General features: G+C 33.7%; 1 protein-coding gene across 2 annotated transcripts; it reads left to right on the top strand.

The window, feature by feature from the left end:
* Window positions 1–14,338: 14,338 nt before the first annotated feature.
* Window positions 14,339–16,998, top strand: LOC131014669 (eukaryotic peptide chain release factor subunit 1-3-like). Of its 2 annotated transcripts, XR_009098297.1 has the most exons (3): window positions 14,339–14,524; window positions 15,020–16,509; window positions 16,607–16,998. XR_009098297.1 is itself a non-coding variant. In XM_057942716.1 (2 exons), the coding sequence occupies exon 2, from the start codon at window positions 15,058–15,060 to the stop codon at window positions 16,369–16,371; it is 1,314 nt and encodes a 437-aa protein (XP_057798699.1). In that variant the 5' UTR covers window positions 14,339–14,524; window positions 15,020–15,057; the 3' UTR covers window positions 16,372–16,998. The 2 variants fall into 2 exon arrangements, 1 of the variants encoding a protein (XP_057798699.1); XM_057942716.1 differs by having other exon boundaries at window positions 15,020–16,998.
* Window positions 16,999–18,410: the final 1,412 nt, after the last annotated feature.

Genomic DNA, 18,410 nt, shown 5'->3' on the forward strand with positions numbered 1-18,410 from the left:
AGCTATTGCGCAAGCTAAAGAACCAAGATCTCATCAAAGATCCAAACACATTATGCGAAGATACCACTTGATTCGAGAAATCATTGGTAGAGGTGATGTCGTTGTGGAGCGAGTTGCTTCAGCAGAAAATGTAGCAGATCCACTTACTAAACCGTTGTCACAAAAGGTATTCGAAGGACATCTTGAGAAGATGGGTCTAAGATACACGGGTGATTGGTGCTAGGGCGAGTGGGAGATTGAAAGAGTTACACCCGGCGCACCAATTAGATTGGTCATTTTTATTTATATGTAAATTCAATCTCATTGGAATTTATATTAATAAAGGCATTTACTTATCTAATGTATTTGTTTTTAATAACTTATGCGATTTAGATGAAGTCCTTAGACCATAAAGAGTTATAAGATATGATCACGCATATGATGGTGATTATGAAATATGTCTTTGAAGCTTTGGTCTTAAAATAGTTCCGAGTGAAATAACTATTCAAGAAAAGGATATTGAATTGTTGGAAATAGCTCGCACATATGATACATACTCATAAGATGAGAATGTTGCGTTTCATCAACATTAACGTAGTTGACGTAAGTGTATATATGTGGGTGCTTGTTGGAGAACAAGTACACCGAACTGACCCGATAGAAATTCTTATATGGAATTTGTTTTATCGAAATAAGAATTACTATATTATGATAGTATACGATTAGTCCTTTGACTTGAGACACCATAGTAATCTTGTATTAGTTCTATTTCATTTTGATATATTTTCTGATTGCTAGTCAATCACTAAAGATTTTATGTTGGATGAAATATGAACTTATATGGAGATTAATGAGTGGTCAATAAAGAATCTATTACTTGTGAGACAAGAGAATTTCCTATAGTTTTCATTGTTCATACTTGAAGACCTTGGCCAGGGCATAATGAATTATGATTCATTAAAGAGTTATTGAATTCAATTGAAAATATGATTATTGGATTATATTGAGTTTTCGATTTAATTCCATACTCAATATCCAATTGGGAAATTAGATGATAGAAGGACTGTACGTGTATGACGATTCATAATCAAAATAGGTTTACTCGCTATTTCACACAGTGCTAGATAGCCATGCTACTTGCTAGATGTTCCCATGGTTTATAGGCTCTTGAAATTAAATAGTTAATTTCAAGTGAATTAATTTATCAGATAAATTAACTAAGTTGTAATGTGTTACAAACCTATTACTGGTGCTGGTTGTGAACCTAAGAGGGTCACACACAAATTAGTGTAACGTGTCAGATTGAATTGATTTAAATAGTTAAATCCAATTAATTAATTCGATTAATTAAATTGAGACTTGTTCTAAATTAATGAGTTAATTTAGATATTCAATTAAATTAGTTTTATTGAATATAATCGGATTAACAAGTCTGATTCTATATTAAATTAATAGGATTAATTTAATTAGAGATAAAGTTAATTAGATTAATTTTAAATCTAATAAAATCAGATTTATATATATATGGATATATATAACTGTATCCGGATATAAGATATCCGGATTGGAGAAGAAGAAAATAAAAAAGCGTCTGTTCACTAGACGTAACCGCAGAAGGATTTTAATTTCCATAATTTCCATAATTAAGGGAATTAATCTGCAGTGATTATTTGGGGAACGTGTTTCCTTAAATTCAATGGTCTTCTGCGTTTTATTCTCTCTCTCTCTGCTCTCGCCGCTCAGTCTTTTTCTGCTGAGTTTTCTGATTTCTCCTGAATACAAGAGTGATTAGTTTTGCTAGCGAAAAACTTCTCACTCGACACGAACACTAAGTGTGGACTTGATAGAGGGGATACGCTTGGATCCCTGCGAGCAACCGATTGCTTCCATACCCGACATCAACCGGAGAGCGAAAAGGTATGAGATTCTATTCTCGCTCTCTCATCATGTTAACGTGAAGTCGTTAATGCCGTTGGAATGAAATAATAGTTATTTCATTTATAATTTCGAAAAAAAAATTATTTCCGCTGCGTTTTTCGACCCGATCCCAACACAGTTGACAGTCGGCGCACTGCCATATGGTTCGAAGTTCATGAGAGAGGTCGGCGAACGTGCGTGGCTTGTCCCCTTTACGTTGGATAAGTCTACCGATTAGTGCAAATTGAAACTCTTCCAACTTTGCTTGATATTCCGATTTGGGCACTGAGAGGGTGACAACCTCTCCTTCTCGCTGTATTTGAAGGCCTCGGAGGCCATACGCTGCAACATCCGGCTTCTTAAGGGATTTATCAGCTACTTTGGCAGCGAAAGAAGCAGCCGGAGCAGAACCCGGCACCTGCGCTACTGAAGTCGGCAGCGGCTGTATCAAACCAGGGATGGCCTGGTGAGCCTCACCGATCAAACTCTGCGCCGGTGAAAAACCCGACGAGCGCTGCCCAACAGCCGCTGCGCCGGAAGAATAACCCGGCTTTACGAGAGGCGGGTGCTGAGACTGAACATTGGCAGGGGACTTAGATCGAGACCTGTCAAAATTAGAAGAGACCAGTGGAAGATTGAGGCCCCCCTTGTCACGATGGACTTCCGGCGAACTCGAATCCATCACCGGCGAGCTCGAATCCATCACAGCCGCTTCAGTAGGCGGCAGCAACTCCGATCGCTGACCGGCTGAGCGCCAGACGACAACGATCGCCGGCTATCTCCTTTCTCACTCTGATCGGCAGAAGCGAACTGGAGCAGCGACGGGGAAGCGATCGAAGCTTGCCGGTGCGAAATCTCGGTCAGCTGGAGCGAGATGACTGCGAAGGCGCGAGCGGCGGTGGTGGGAGACGTGCGGCCAGGGTCCGGCCAACTAGCAGCGGCGAGCGGAGCCAGGGTCCGGCCAGCCAGCAGCGGCGAGCGGCCCGGTAGCGTCGAATCTGATGCGTGCTCAAGAAAGTCAAACACGCGTGCTCTCAGTTTTTCATCTTTCAGTTACGCGTGCTGACCAATTTCTAGAAAACACATTATTTTATCATGTTAGAAGTAATATTATTTATAATATAATACTAATATTAATATTAGTATTATAATATAATACTAATATTATAACTATGCTATTATATATGTAACTATTATAAGTTAGATGTATAATTTATTGTAAAACAATAATTTTAGTTATATATTATAACTATACTATAATATCAAAATAAATAATTTTATTTTATTGTATAACTTATACTATATACTATATTTTATTTGTTTTTGTATCATTTGATGATATTTATAAATTTATAAGTTATATAGTATATACTATATACTATACAGATGTTATAAGTTATATGAGATTTATAAGTTAGATGTAATCTAAGTTATAATATAATATCAATATTAATTATATTAATTATAGCTATGCTATTATATACATAGATGTTACACGTTAGATGTATAATTTATTGTAGAACAATAATCTTAGTTATATAATATAGAATATTATATTATAATTGTGTTTGATATCAATATAAATAATTCAGTTATATTAAATTATATAACTTACATACTATATTATATTTTATTCACTTTTATATCATTTGATGATATTTATATTCGCATACTTGTATGCATTCATGTAATATATAGTAAATTATATAGATGTTATAAGTTACATATAATTTATATGTTAGACGTAATATTATTTATAATATAATACTAATATTATAACTATGCTATTATATATGTAACTATTAAGTTAGATGTATAATCTATTGTAAAACAATAATTTTAGTTATATATTATAACTATACTATAATATCAAAATAAACAATTTTATTTTATTGTATGACTTATACTATATACTATATTTTATTTATTTTTGTATCATTTGATGATATTTATAAATTCATGTAAAATTGTATATATTCACATAATATAGATTATATACATCATTTTATAAAATTTATAAATATTTTTAAAAATATAGACATAAAAATAAATATTAAATATTTTAAAACTGTAGATTTTGATACGATAAATACCGCGATTTTCGGTATACCAATATATACGGACAACTGCGGTATATCAGAATAAGGTATTGTACCTTATTACCGGTATATACGGAATATTAAGGTATACCAGAATAAGGTATGATACCGCATCACCGGTATATGCAGTAATATTCGGTATACCAGTAATACGGTATCATACCGTATTCTGGTATATACCTTTAATACGATATTTATTGATTTTTTCGGTATATACCGCGGTATCGGTATACACCGGTATACCCCGGTATTTGAAAAATCCATACCTTTACCTTACCGTAAATCTTCGGTACGGTATCATACCTTACCAAAAAAACCGGTATACCTTAAATTCGGTATTTTGCGGTATTTTACGGTACGGTATGGCCGGTATACCGAGTTTTCGGTATATTTTTCCAGCCCTAATCATACTTGACATGACTTAGAAGGTTTTAAAGTGAAAGAACTTCTAAGCATGTTAAAACATTTTATTATATATATATATACTTAATTTGCGCGCAGTTGTCACACTCATTTCTGTTACTCGCTATGATCCCGGACCTTTTAGCCACCGATGGATCCATTTCTCCCATTTACTTGAACTGAGAGCGTAATCCAGACAAGTTTCTTTTGACCTCGGGACGCTACCCAGACAAGCCCTTACATTACATGCTTCGGAACACATCCAGCAAGCACCCTTATAACGCCTCTTAGTTAGAGCCCGATGGAGATCAACCCACCGAGTCAGCTAACGGTGTATACAATTCTCAAATAACGTGTTAGGCTATAAGAGAACCTCAATTGATTCGTTGTGGCGAGCCTTAAACAGAGCAGAGTGCACATAAACATTTTATTGGATAAACAGTTTATTATCACGAACATTTAAGCTCATTAGCTCAATCATACATTTGGAAAGTAAGCCCACCTATTTAGGCAAAGCCTGTCGTTTAACCTTATCTCTGAATCGAAAAAGCAGTGCTAATTCTCCTGATTTTCAAGGCCTACAAGAAATCTATTCTTAATAGGTATCTTAAATCTAAACTCAAGTCATGGTAAAGTGCTTAACATTCTATGATTCACTTAGCCAGGTTTTCAAAATTTAATGGATAAATAATTGAAAACAATTCTCTTGAGTTAAGAACACCAACAATATTCTTACTCGACTTTCTTTTGTAATTGAAATTATAAATAACCAATTAAATCATGATGCAATGCATGATTCATTTCATACTTAAGCATATAAGTGTTTACTTAAAAAAATGCACAAGCCCAAATAATAAAAAAGCAGCTCACAGCGAGATCGCCGTCTCCCCCCCCCTTTCTGTGCTCTGTTTTACTATACTCTACTCTGCTCAACTATACTCTGCTCTGCTCAACCAGCTCTGGTCTCCCAGCTCTGGTTTCTCAGCTCGGGTATCCCAGCTCTGCTCTCCAGCTCTGGTATCTCAGCTCTGCTCTCCAGCTCTGATCTCTCAGCTCTGGTATCCCAGCTCTGGTCTCCAGCTCTGGTATCCCAGCTCTGCTCTGCCATCTAGCTCTGCTCTTCAGCTTAGCTCTGCATGAATTGGGATTCTTAATCGAAATGTGAAGTGAAGTAGCAGGGGAGTTAAAGGTGGAACCTTTAGAGGTTTACTCAAATTCTCATGGTCGGCTGCTTGAATTTGCTGGGCTGCTATTCTTGAAGCTCAGTCCGGGGTGTTGGAACAAGAGAGAGAAAGTGAGTGAATTGAGAGAAAATAACTTGGCTATTGTTTGAGTGAGCTTGCGGAGGAGTTAAAGGTGAGGAGAGAGAACATAGTAAGGCGGCTGTAGGGTGAGCGAAAGTATCAGGAAAAAATATCTCAGGATTAAAATATCAGGACTGTAATATTCGTCAGGCTTTGTCAGGCTTTGCTAAATAAATAGCTCGTATAAATGCTTGACTGCTTAATTAAATAAATATGCAATGCATATAAATTTAATAACTAAATTTACAAATGCTTTTGTAAATCGTTTTTGTTTGAATTAAAATAAATTCTTTTTCTCAATCCGGCGTGAATCATCTTAAATCTAAGTTCAACATTATTCTAAACTTAGCTTGAGGAAACGGGGTATTACATAGAGCATCCACAATGGGGGCTCAATAGCCAGTGCGAGCCCCTATTTACTGCACCCGCTCCCGTTGCCGCACCGGCGGTGCAGAGGGCTGAAGTGCCCCAACGCTCCGAGTGCAAGCCGCCACGCGTGTTGCCACCTCCCTCTTTTATCCCTATTTTTGTGTTTTACATAAAAAAAATAAAAATAAATTAGAGAGCCAAGGGTGGGCTCTCTCTTTGTGAAAAGTGGGTGCAATAGTAGTGAGGACCATCATTTGCACCCACTTGAGGCTCACCATTGTGGATGCTCATTGATATAAAAAAAAAAATTAACTAAATATATTTGAATTAAATATCTTACATTATATCTTTAAAATGCGTTATTCTATAAATATAAAGACTCTTCATATTGTGTGTAGGTATGAAGTAAATCGGTACCTAAACTTAGAGGATCGAGTCGAGTCGATATGAAACAAATTAAATTAAACTTTTATTTGTATTTAAGTACAAAATTCTTAATTGTAATATAAATTTTCCTGCTATCCTATATGTATGTTCACATTAATAATGATTTTAATCATATATATATATATATACAGTGGCGGAGCCACATTGGTGCAAGCGGGTACAACTGTACCCCCAAATTTCTTATATTTCTTATTATATATATATATATATATATATATATATATGTAATACATGAAAAAATATAATATATCATTTTAATAATTATAATATTCATGTTAATTATTTAATATTTTATAGTGATTTGTTATATTAGTTTGTTAAATTTGTATTATTTTTGACTTATTTTCATTTTTTAGATAATTTTTAGTATTGAATTTGAGTCAATGATTGAATCAAAGTAAAATTATGAACTATTAATAATGAATTAGTTTATTTTTTTAGAATATGAAATATATATATATATATATATATTTTTAAATGCGTAACAGTAGGTCTTTATATGCTTTCAATGTACTTGTACGGCGTTGGATGAATAGAAGTGCGAACAACTATTTATTATATTAATTGATTGATTCTAATTATAAGTTCATTAAAATTCTACTTGAATATAAAAATGAATTATACGGAATGTTTAAAATAATTAGCTCGGGAGCTCTCGCCCCCGAACCCTCATACAAATATTTTCAGACATCGTATAAATTTAGTACCCCCAAATCACAAATCCTGGATCCGCCACTGTATATATATATATATATATATAGGGAGAGGTTCAAGAAAGAACCATAAATAAAAGAAGACCGGAGAACCATTTTCAGCCATTCGATCATCAAGATCTACGGTAGATGCATCATCTTGTTGGATGAATGCAGATCCTGGGTTCGAATCCTGAAGGGAGCATTTTTTTTTAATTTTTTTAGTGCATTAATTTTAACAGCGAATGCATTAATTTTTACAGTGGATGCATTAGATTTGATGGTTCTCCCGTTCTCACAAATAATGTAGTTCTCTCTAGAACCACAACCTATATATATATATATATATATATATATATATATATATATATAGACACACACACACTCAATTTTTGAATAAAGACAAGGACTATATAATGCTACTCAATTTTTTATATGGTTGATAAATATTAAGTTCTAGAAAATAATATAAATACTCATTTTGGCTTGCATTTCATTTTATTAAAGCTCACTCAAAAATATCCAATTATATAAATTATATAAAAGAAGATATTTCAAATTTAATGAAACTTTAAATAAGTTTTTAGTGGTAGAAGTAGAACCTACGTAAGGATGGAAATAGGCTATCAATCTTTAAAAAAAAAGGTTGAAAATAGGCTAGTTAATTTGCCATAATTAAATACGAGGTACTCGAAAAATATGTAGTGTTAAGAAGATGTTGTTTTACTCGAGAAAAGATTAGAGCATTATAAGAGTGTAATAGAGAAGTATATATAAGTTGACATGTAAAATGCTTTGTTTTTTCTATTTAGGATTGCATGTAACGAGAAGGTAAGATGACAACGAGTTAAACTAATATTTGATAGGTTTTAGATCAATTCCTTTTAGAAGTGTTATTGCTTCAATTTTTTTGTATATTCAATTTATTTTATTAAATATCATTTGAATATATTATTTTATTTTTCTCTTTTCTTATGTCTTATGAACGTAATAAATATAAGTGTTTTTTTAATTTAAAATCACATTATTTTTTTAAATATTCCTATATCGATTCAAAGTAAATTTCAACAATTCAATTCCAATATATCAAGCTATCTACCAACATGGAAGTATCTAACTAAAGTTTTTAATTTGATCTTATTTATGTAAAATATTTAATCATAGCAAAACTATTTTCTCGCCTAAACTGCAATTGTAATTAACTATAATTTCTATATGTCAGTTTCAATTTCTAAGAAATATGTAGAGAAATATGGATCAACGTAAAAGCAATTTTTCGGAAGATCAATAAAAAATAATTAAAAAATTAACTTACTTTATGTCATGATCATCAGCATCATCTATATTTCATTAATTTCATCATTTCAAGATTTTTTTATATTCTGTAACATATTTATACTTATATGATACTCCGTATATATCATCAAAATTTATTTATTTTTATTTCATTTTCTTCAAGAACAATAATAAAGAAATAAATTTATAGCATTATTTGGATAATTTAATATTAAAATTATAAAATTAAAATTAAAACATTTTTGAAAGTAAATAAATAAGTATATAAATGTATTGCAATTTGCAGTTCATAAATCAAAACTAAGAAATAATTCAATATGGGAAAGAAAAAAGAATAAAAACGAGAGATAGAAAAGTTGAAAAGGCCACGATTTGTGGTGTCAAGTAAATGACAAAAATCAACCAAAAAAACAAAAGTTTTTTTTTACTATGTTAAAAACATTAAATGAAACTAACTTATTCATTTTAAATTATATTTATATATATGTTATATTTTAAATTAAATGTATTTTCATGTGTCATTTAAGATGTATATTATATATAGTTTTTCTCAAAATACAATGTTGCGAAAATAAGAAAAAATATATTTAAGATAAAGAATGATAGAGAAAAAAAGAATTAAAAGTAAACCGCCATCTCTAAATTAATGTTGTAAATTGTAATGAAGAATTTTAAGATCAACATGCTTAAAAGAATATTATATAATTGGTTAGACATTTAAATCTAATTATAGAATGAAGAATAATTGATAATTAAGAAAACTTATCCAAAAATAATTTTGGGACATTTTAGTCACAAATATTTTTCATATAATGTTAAGGGTATTATGGTAGCCATAATTATGGCTCCATATAATTCCAAAAACTTTATAAGAATTATTGATATGACAAAAACCATGACGCGAAGCCAATCACGTCGTTAGTTATGCCGTAAATGAACCTTTAATACTGAATTAAATATCTACATTCTCAATTTTTGGTGTTCTTTTACTGCAAACTCCAATTTTTGGTAAATTTGCGCTGGGCCCGGCCGGGCCGGGTTAAATCCCCAAAGACAAAACGGGATTCGAGCACAAACCTATTGGGCCGGAAAAGTTGGAGCCCAACCCAGTTTCTATTTTCAAGGAGTAATAAATAGCGACTACTAAACCAACCATAATAAGCCCCCACCAATTGTAAAGGCTTGCGTGATTTACTTGATTATATCAACAAAATATCTAGAATGAGAACTATGGGAAAAGAAAGATGCCAAGCCTAAATTCCATTGAAAAAAATGGTTACGATTCGTCCAAATCCGATCCAGATCCGTCGGGTCCAAATTTTACAAGGTTCAAATTCGAAAAAAAGAGTTTGGATCCACGGATCTGGACCGGGTCTCGGATCCATTGCCATCTCTAGTTACAAAACGTGTCGTGGAAATGACAAATTGAGGTATGCGTATGTTGGTACGGAAATATCTATATTATACTTCCTCCGTCCCAATAATAACGTCTCAAAAAAATAGAACACGTAAATTAAAAAAATATAAATAAAGTAATAGAGATATAAAGTAAATGAGGAGATAGTAGTAAAAAAAGAAAAGAAGATAAAGTAAATAAAGAGAGACAGAGAGAGCAGATAAAGTTTTTTTTTTTTAATTGAGACATTATAAATTAATGGACGCCCAAAAATAAAATTTGGGATGGTATTATTAGGACGTAGGGAGTATTAAAAAGTCAACATTTGTCAACGAGGTATAATTCAAGTGACAAGACTGAAGCACCTAAAAATTATCTTTTCTGAGAGATATTGAATTCAATCCTGCTTGCTTGCGATGTAGTTTCCCACATTTGTGCGGGTAATAATCTTGCATGCATGCAGTTATTTTTCACCTTTATCTCGTCTCTCATCTTTTTTCCAATAAATCTATTTTTATTTTTTTTTCTAACTTATTTTTTTTTGTCTTTTTCATAATATCAATTTTTGTTGTGAATTATTCTTTTTTTTTTCATTATTCAACTCAAATATATTTATTTATAATTATTTTTATTATATTTATAAATATAATAATTGAGTTGGTATATTTTTATAGAAATATAAAAATATTTCTCGGGCATTGCCCGTAGTACAAAGTGTATGATTAATGTTTGATATTAAAAATTTTAGGCCCGAATTCACTATCATATTATCTTTAAACTTACTTATTTATTAATAAAAAATGACAAATTGATATAATTTCAAAAAGTACTCTCTCATTGACAACATGTTTTAGGTTTTTAAAAAATAAATAAAAATCGAACAAGTATCTAATTTCAAAATTCAATACTAAACAATACTCTTTATGTCCCATTTTAATAGGCTCGTTTCCTTGTTTGGAACGTCCAACTAGATTAGGTTCGTTTTTCATTTTGAGTAAAAAAAAATACTCTCTCCGTCTTTATAAAAAGTACTCCCTCCGTCCCACCGAGTTTGAGTCGTATTCCTTTTCGGGCCATACCAACGAGTTTGAGTCGTTTCCTTTTTTGGCAAAAATAAGAAAAATAATACCTTAATTAAAGCTACTAATTACATCCTTATTTTCATCTCATTTTCACTTTCCCTCTCTCAAACACATTATTCACAAATTTATAGAAAATATTAAAAAAATAATCAATTTAATTAATTATATAAATAATTAGTTCTTATATAAAAAATAATTAATGATTAACTCAGATTTAATTAATTTAGATTTATACTTAATTGATTTAAATTTTATATTAAAAACTAATTCAAAATAATTAATCATATAAATAACTACTTAACCACAAATTTACAAATATACTTAAATAACTAAATAATAGCTCCTTAATTTTCGTGTCTAAAATAAACGCCTCAAACTTAGTGGGACACAGGGGTATCAATTTCTAAATGGCACTGGTTTTAACTTTTAATAAAGTAATTGAATGTGTTGTGAGTGGAGTAAGGATCCCACTTAATTGTGAGTGGAAAACTTGCCAAAAATAGTCTGGATACATTTTATGAGGACAGACGAAAATGACACATTAAATACATTTTATGAAGACATGTGGAGTACTTAATTGGTGTGGACCATATTATTTTTCCTCCTAAAATGTAAGTTTTTTAATCTTCGTGCCCGAAAGAAGTGAACCTATTAAAGTGAGACGGGGGGTTACATCTTTTGGTCCTAAAATGTAGTCATAGAATAGGACGACATAAATTTTACGATGTGGAGTAAAATAGGGGTACCAACGTTGTGAGCAGCAAGAGCATGAAGTATATGAATATTTTCGTCGAATACAAAAAGATTATTATTATTATTATTATTTGCTAGCTTTGCATGCTACAACCCTGGGAACATCGAGGAAGCAGGGCAACAGACAGAGACGGATCCAAAATTTGCGGATAGGGGGGCTGACCTTGAATGTATTAAGTGGGGGTTCAGGGGCAGTAGGCCTCAAGCCAAAATTTTCGGGCAGTCAGTACAATTCATTTTTCTATTCAAGTAGAATTTTAATAGACTTAGGATTAAAATTCGATTACCTACTATAATAAATAATTATTCTTTTCTTATTGATTCAATAACATATGCATTGAAAGCATATAAAAAATTACCGCTATATGTTAAAAAAAATTAATCTACCTTCTACAAGAATAAACTTATTTTTATTAGTATATTGAAAGGTATTTTTATCTTATGTCTGAAAGCTAAACTGGGCTAAGACCAAACTATATAGATATTAGGGTAAATATATTTAATATATATAAAACAAAATTTTGGGCATGCATTAGGCTCAATGCAGCTCCCATGTAGATCCGCCCATGACAATATATCATAAGAAAATCAATAAAGGTTTAAGAGCATCCACAGCACCAGCGTCGAAGCCGGTGTCGATCCGGGGCGAAGGAGGCGGCCGCGCGCTGGAGACGCGCGCAGATGCGAGGCTGTGTCGAAGCCTCAACCCGGGGCGAGAGGGGAGAGTGTATGGCGCGTCCGAAGGACGCGCCCAATTTAAAAAAAAATATATTCAAAAATCTTTAATTTTGTTCAAGGGGGAAGGGGGAAGGAATGGAGTCTGTGTTTTTGCTGGAAAAGAGACGCAGATGGGGGGAAGGGGGAAGGAATGGAGTCTGTGTTTTTGCTGGAAAAGAGACGCAGATAGGGGGGGGGGAGGAATGGAGTCAGTGGGGAAAGAAAGAAGAAAAGGGGAGTCGGTGGGTGGGGAATTTTGTTTTTTTTTTTTTGTTTTTTTTTTAAATCTTAATTATTTTAATTATGTAATTTTTTTATTATTTAAATTATGTAATTTTTATTTTTATTGCAATGTTTAATTTAAATTTTAATGAAATTTGAATTAAAAATACATTTGGTCTCGTTTTGGTCCGATTGAGTCCTAGAAAATTAGTGTAATTTTTATTTTTTTTATTGTATTTAAATTATGTCTTTAAATTATTGTAATGTTTAATTTTATTTTTAATGAAATTAGAAATTTAAAAATAAAAGTGTAGAAATATGAATTTTGTGGAAATGGGGATTTAAGCACCCACCTAAGACACAATGCATTGGAGAAGGGTGTGTCTTAGGTGGGGCCCACTCCTAAGACACCCCTCTAAGACACCACCATTGTGGATGCTCTAAGCCCCTTTTCAATTGAGAAGTTTCCAGGCTTGGATTACACAGCTGACGATGATTCATAGAAATACGTGTTCCTCATTGAATAATCATGTCACAAATACGACAAATAGTTAATTATCAAAGGAATACATCTAAATTTGTAATTGTAACATCCACGAGCACATACAATGTACGTGAACCTCTAGAAAAAGATTAAATTATGCATCTTATGTTACATGTAAAGTAGTATATATATAAGATTGCTGTTCATTGTAAAGTTCCCCTCACTTCTATTTCACCGGCAATATTACTCATATTCTCGAAGACTTTTCCATATTGTTCTCTATTTATACTCTATTCAATTTTTGGTGGATTTATCAATTAGTCATTTGTTCGTCGAGATTAATTGGCAAAGATTTTATAAGGGAGTAATCGAGCTTGTATCTCATTTGTTCATTGATAGTTTTGCTATAAAACACACTAGGTTACGATTTCTTTGTTATTTAAGTATATTAAACATGGATCTACGTTTTATGAATTCACCAATTTTAATACTAAGTGATTGAGGATATTATAAATGGAAAATTGGTCTCACTAAAAGTAATGTTAAGAACGATAATTAATTGTATTGTGAATGGAGAAATACGCTTTTCATATGATAGAATACATCAATAAGTTGATATACTGAAATTAATATATTATGGAATAATATATATAAATAAAAAATGAGTATTTTTATAAAAATATCAAACGATAAAAATGAACTAGTATATTTTTAGAGATGAAAAATATATTAATTTTTTTTATCATTATTTTTTGATGTATTACTATGTCCGTTCCACTCTAATAGGCTCACTTTTATGGACGCGAAGATTAATAAACTTATTTTTTTGCAGGAACGTAGTGTGATTCACATCAATTAAATAAGTATATATTTTTTTACTTAAAATGAAAAATGAGTCTATTCTCATAGGAGGTTCTAAAAAAAATTGATAGAATGGGAAGGGGGAGTAATAATTAGTGGATAAAAATTAAAATTGTTAACTTCGTTGAGATCCATATTTTGACGGTTGAGAACACAGGAGGAAGAGAATATGTATTTAAGTTCTTTTATTACGAAAAAGGCCTCATAAATAAAGCATGACATTTTCGGCGTGGTTCACGCACACGGGGCAACTCCGTAAATTTATAATTGAATATCCAAACCTATATATATGAAAAATGTAATAGTTGTATTTTTCCGTTCTGTTTTCCATTTTTGTGGTGCTACTCATGCAATACGATTTCAATTTGAATTAGGGTTTTTCCTTTACTTTTTTCTCCTTTTTTCCAACTATATATTCTTGTTTGTTCTATACAGGTAGATTGTTTCTCTATCTAGAATCGCAGCTGCCGCGTCTGGTTAACGCTTTCGCTCTCATCGTCCGAGGTAATTTTCTGTTTTTTGCTTTTGTGTCGCCTAATTTTATGTTTTTGATTTAATATGTGTTACTGTGTGTATCCGGATTTTGGTTTCTGAGTGTTTTTTTTTTTGATTTTGTTGTTTCGATATATATCCGATTATTGCTCCGCAAACGTTTGATCGACATATAGTTTCTGATTGTGTTGAGCTGTTCGATTATCATTTGGAGGATTAGATCGCGGCAGAGTTATGAATAATTCATAGGAATCACTGGTTTTTATATGATATGCTTTGCATGAAATCTCTATTTTAACTGATTCAGGTCCCTGTAGCCGTAGATTTTTGGCATAATTGAGATTGCTTTTTTCTCCTTATCACATTCTGTTAACATTTGTATTATGGCTGGCTTGCACTTTCATAAAACAAATCTAATGTCTCAGCTCAAACTTGCTGTGCTCTTTTAGCTTTATTTACTATAAGAATTTATGTTGCTTGTTTAACTATTGTTCTTTTTGGATTTAGAACTTTTCTGCGCCTTGATTTTTTTATATTTGAGATCAATGGCTGATGGTCACGAAACTGATAAGAACATTGAGATATGGAAAATCAAGAAGCTCATCAAGGCACTCGAAGCAGCTCGAGGCAATGGAACCAGTATGATTTCTCTTATCATGCCTCCTCGCGATCAAATATCTCGTGTTACCAAGATGCTTGGAGACGAATTCGGAACTGCATCCAACATCAAGAGCAGAGTCAATCGCCAATCAGTGCTCGGTGCAATTACATCTGCTCAGCAGCGGCTGAAATTGTACAACAAGGTTCCTCCAAATGGCCTTGTTCTCTACACTGGAACCATTGTTACTGAAGACGGGAAGGAAAAGAAAGTGACAATTGACTTCGAGCCGTTCAGGCCCATAAACGCATCTCTTTATCTATGTGACAACAAATTCCACACTGAGGCGCTGAATGAACTTTTGGAATCTGATGACAAGTTCGGCTTTATTGTAATGGATGGTAACGGGACTCTCTTTGGAACGTTGAGTGGTAATACTAGGGAGGTTCTTCACAAATTTACTGTGGACCTGCCTAAGAAGCATGGAAGAGGAGGGCAATCTGCATTGCGTTTTGCTCGTCTCCGCATGGAGAAGCGCCATAACTATGTCCGCAAAACAGCAGAGCTTGCCACCCAGTTTTATATCAATCCTCAGACGAGCCAACCCAATGTCTCAGGACTCATTCTGGCTGGTTCAGCTGACTTCAAGACTGAGCTCAGTCAGTCTGATATGTTTGACCCTCGTCTGCAGGCGAAGATTCTAAATGTGGTGGATGTTTCGTATGGAGGGGAAAATGGTTTCAATCAGGCGATTGAGCTGTCTGCGGAGATCCTCTCCAATGTGAAGTTTATACAAGAGAAGCGTTTAATAGGCAAGTACTTTGAGGAGATTAGTCAGGATACCGGCAAGTATGTTTTTGGCGTTGATGACACGTTGAAAGTTCTTGAAATGGGTGCTGTTGAGACGCTTATTGTTTGGGAAAATCTGGACATGACCAGATACACGCTGAAGAATACTGTAACCGGTGAAATCCTCATAAAACACTTCAACAAGGAGCAGGATTCTGATCAGAGTAACTTCCGTGATCCAGCTACAAATGCTGAACTAGAGGTTCAGGAAAAGATGTCATTACTTGAATGGTTTGCCAGTGAGTATAGACGTTTTGGTTGCACGCTTGAGTTTGTCACGAACAAATCACAAGAAGGTTCCCAGTTTTGCCGGGGCTTTGGAGGAATAGGAGGAATCCTGCGCTATCAGCTGGATGTTCGGGCTTTTGATGATCTTTCCGATGATGGAGAAGTTTATGAAGATTCTGAATAGCAATCAATCAAATTTTCCAATCCCGGTGCAGGTTGCAGGGATGGAGCGGAAGCACTGCACCGGTGCGCGGGGGCTCGCCCCTCTGACTATGCCGCTCGGATTGTATTGGCTGAAAAAGATGGAGCGAAGCTTGATGAGGTCTGTGGCGCCTGCATTTTCTTTAACAATTAACATGATCTTCTGCAAAATAAATGTTGTAATTTCTTTTTTCCGATTTCCCCTTCATGTGATGCAGGATCATGGACAAACTATCTGGAAAGGAAGAGAGATAGTGCTGCAAGAAGGTAATGACGCCCTACGTTCTTTACCCGTAGAGGAGGTAATGTCATGATGCCCTACATGCTTTGTCTGTGAGGGCTGTATATCACCGTTATGTGGAGTCGTATTATTATATGCGTTAAGGAGACGAGGTTTTGATTGATCATTTCCTATGTTGAAGTTCATTGCTCAGGTCGGGGTCGTGTTCGTGTCTGTGTTGTATTCGTATCTGTGTCTGGGTTGAAGTTTATTTTCTGGCTGTTTGGGGAAAATAATTTAGGGTCGTGTAATAAGTAACTGCATTTGGATCTTTGTTGATGCAGCAGATTTCGATTGTTATACTATTATGTGTTTGATTTGGTTTGTTTATATCTTTGTTTCTTTTGTGATTGTGAATGACTATGAGAAAAATCCCCATTACATAGCACAAGTTTATTGTAAAATCCACTCTTTCTCCAAAAATTCAACGGATGGGAACTTTTCTGAAAGTTTTCAAAATTATAGATACAATTAAGGATATAATGGTGGACATGTTTATTTTCAATTTAAATATACGTTATTTAATAGCGAGGCCATAATGTGTTTTACACAAAAACTTGCATATATGATTATGTTACGTGTCAAAAATGATGAAATATGTCAAGATTTGGACCTAAGTGACATCCCGAACAAAACAAACTAATCTAAAGTGAAGAGTGGCTGAAATTATGTGGTGAAATTCGTATCCAGCTCCTTCTTCCCCACTCTCCTTCTGGCCGCAGGCGGCTTTGACGAACGAAGAGAGAAGAAAAGTGGAAGTGAATGAGGGGGATTTTTTGAGGGTTCCCACCACAATTACAAATGAAGTTGAATACACATTGCATTTAAAGATGCTATCAAGGATAAATTCACAATCCTCGATAATGTGTTATGGTTCGAACTTCTCGAAGGAAAGGAAGGGAATTCACCTGAAGGAACTATCAAAACTGATAAAAGACTTAGGGGGGTGTATTCGTTCTGGAATTTGATGGATTTCTATGGATTTTAAAAGTCTGGGTGTATTCGTTCAAGACTTTTAAAAGTCTGCAGAAATCTGGGTGTATTCGTTCAAGACTTTTAAAAGTCCATATAAATCTGGGTGTATTCGTTCCAGACTTTTCAAAATCCATACAAATCTAGGTGTATTCGTTATTCCATTGACTTAAAATCCGGAATGACTTTCATGGATTTCATCCAAAAAATACACACGACGAAATTCGGCCAAGAACCACGAGAATTGAAATCCACGAAGTTTTAAGCGAGCGCTGACTTCCAGCGCCCGCGGCCAAGAAGCCAGCGAGCGCTGGAACTCAACCATTGTTGAGAGTGTCCAGCCCACGCTGGATTTCAGCAACCGTGGGATCCATCAAAGAATGTGGTAAATTACACGCTGGATTTCAGCAACCGTGGGATCCATCAAAGAATGTGGTAAATTATTTGTGTATAACGTGTGATGCACTTGGTTTGCATGGGGCTCTGCTATCATAAGATGGGGGTGAATCAATGTCATTTCATTCTGCAATTTTGTGACTTTGTAATTTCAACCTACTCCCATTTCCAATTGTGTAGCCATACAGTCTTCTTCCAAACTCCATCTTTTAGCCATACAATCTTCTTCCAAACTCCATCTTTTCTTTCTGTTCTGTTTCTTGCTCTTACATTTGATACTAATATTTATTCTTTTTTTCATACCCTCTCTCTCTCTCTCTCGCTGGAACCCAGCGGTTGCTAGGTTTCCAGCGCTCGTTGGAACTCAGCGGTCG

The sequence above is a fragment of the Salvia miltiorrhiza genome, chromosome 1, assembly GCF_028751815.1.
Source record: "Salvia miltiorrhiza cultivar Shanhuang (shh) chromosome 1, IMPLAD_Smil_shh, whole genome shotgun sequence".
In the NCBI taxonomy this organism is placed as follows: domain Eukaryota; kingdom Viridiplantae; phylum Streptophyta; class Magnoliopsida; order Lamiales; family Lamiaceae; genus Salvia; species Salvia miltiorrhiza.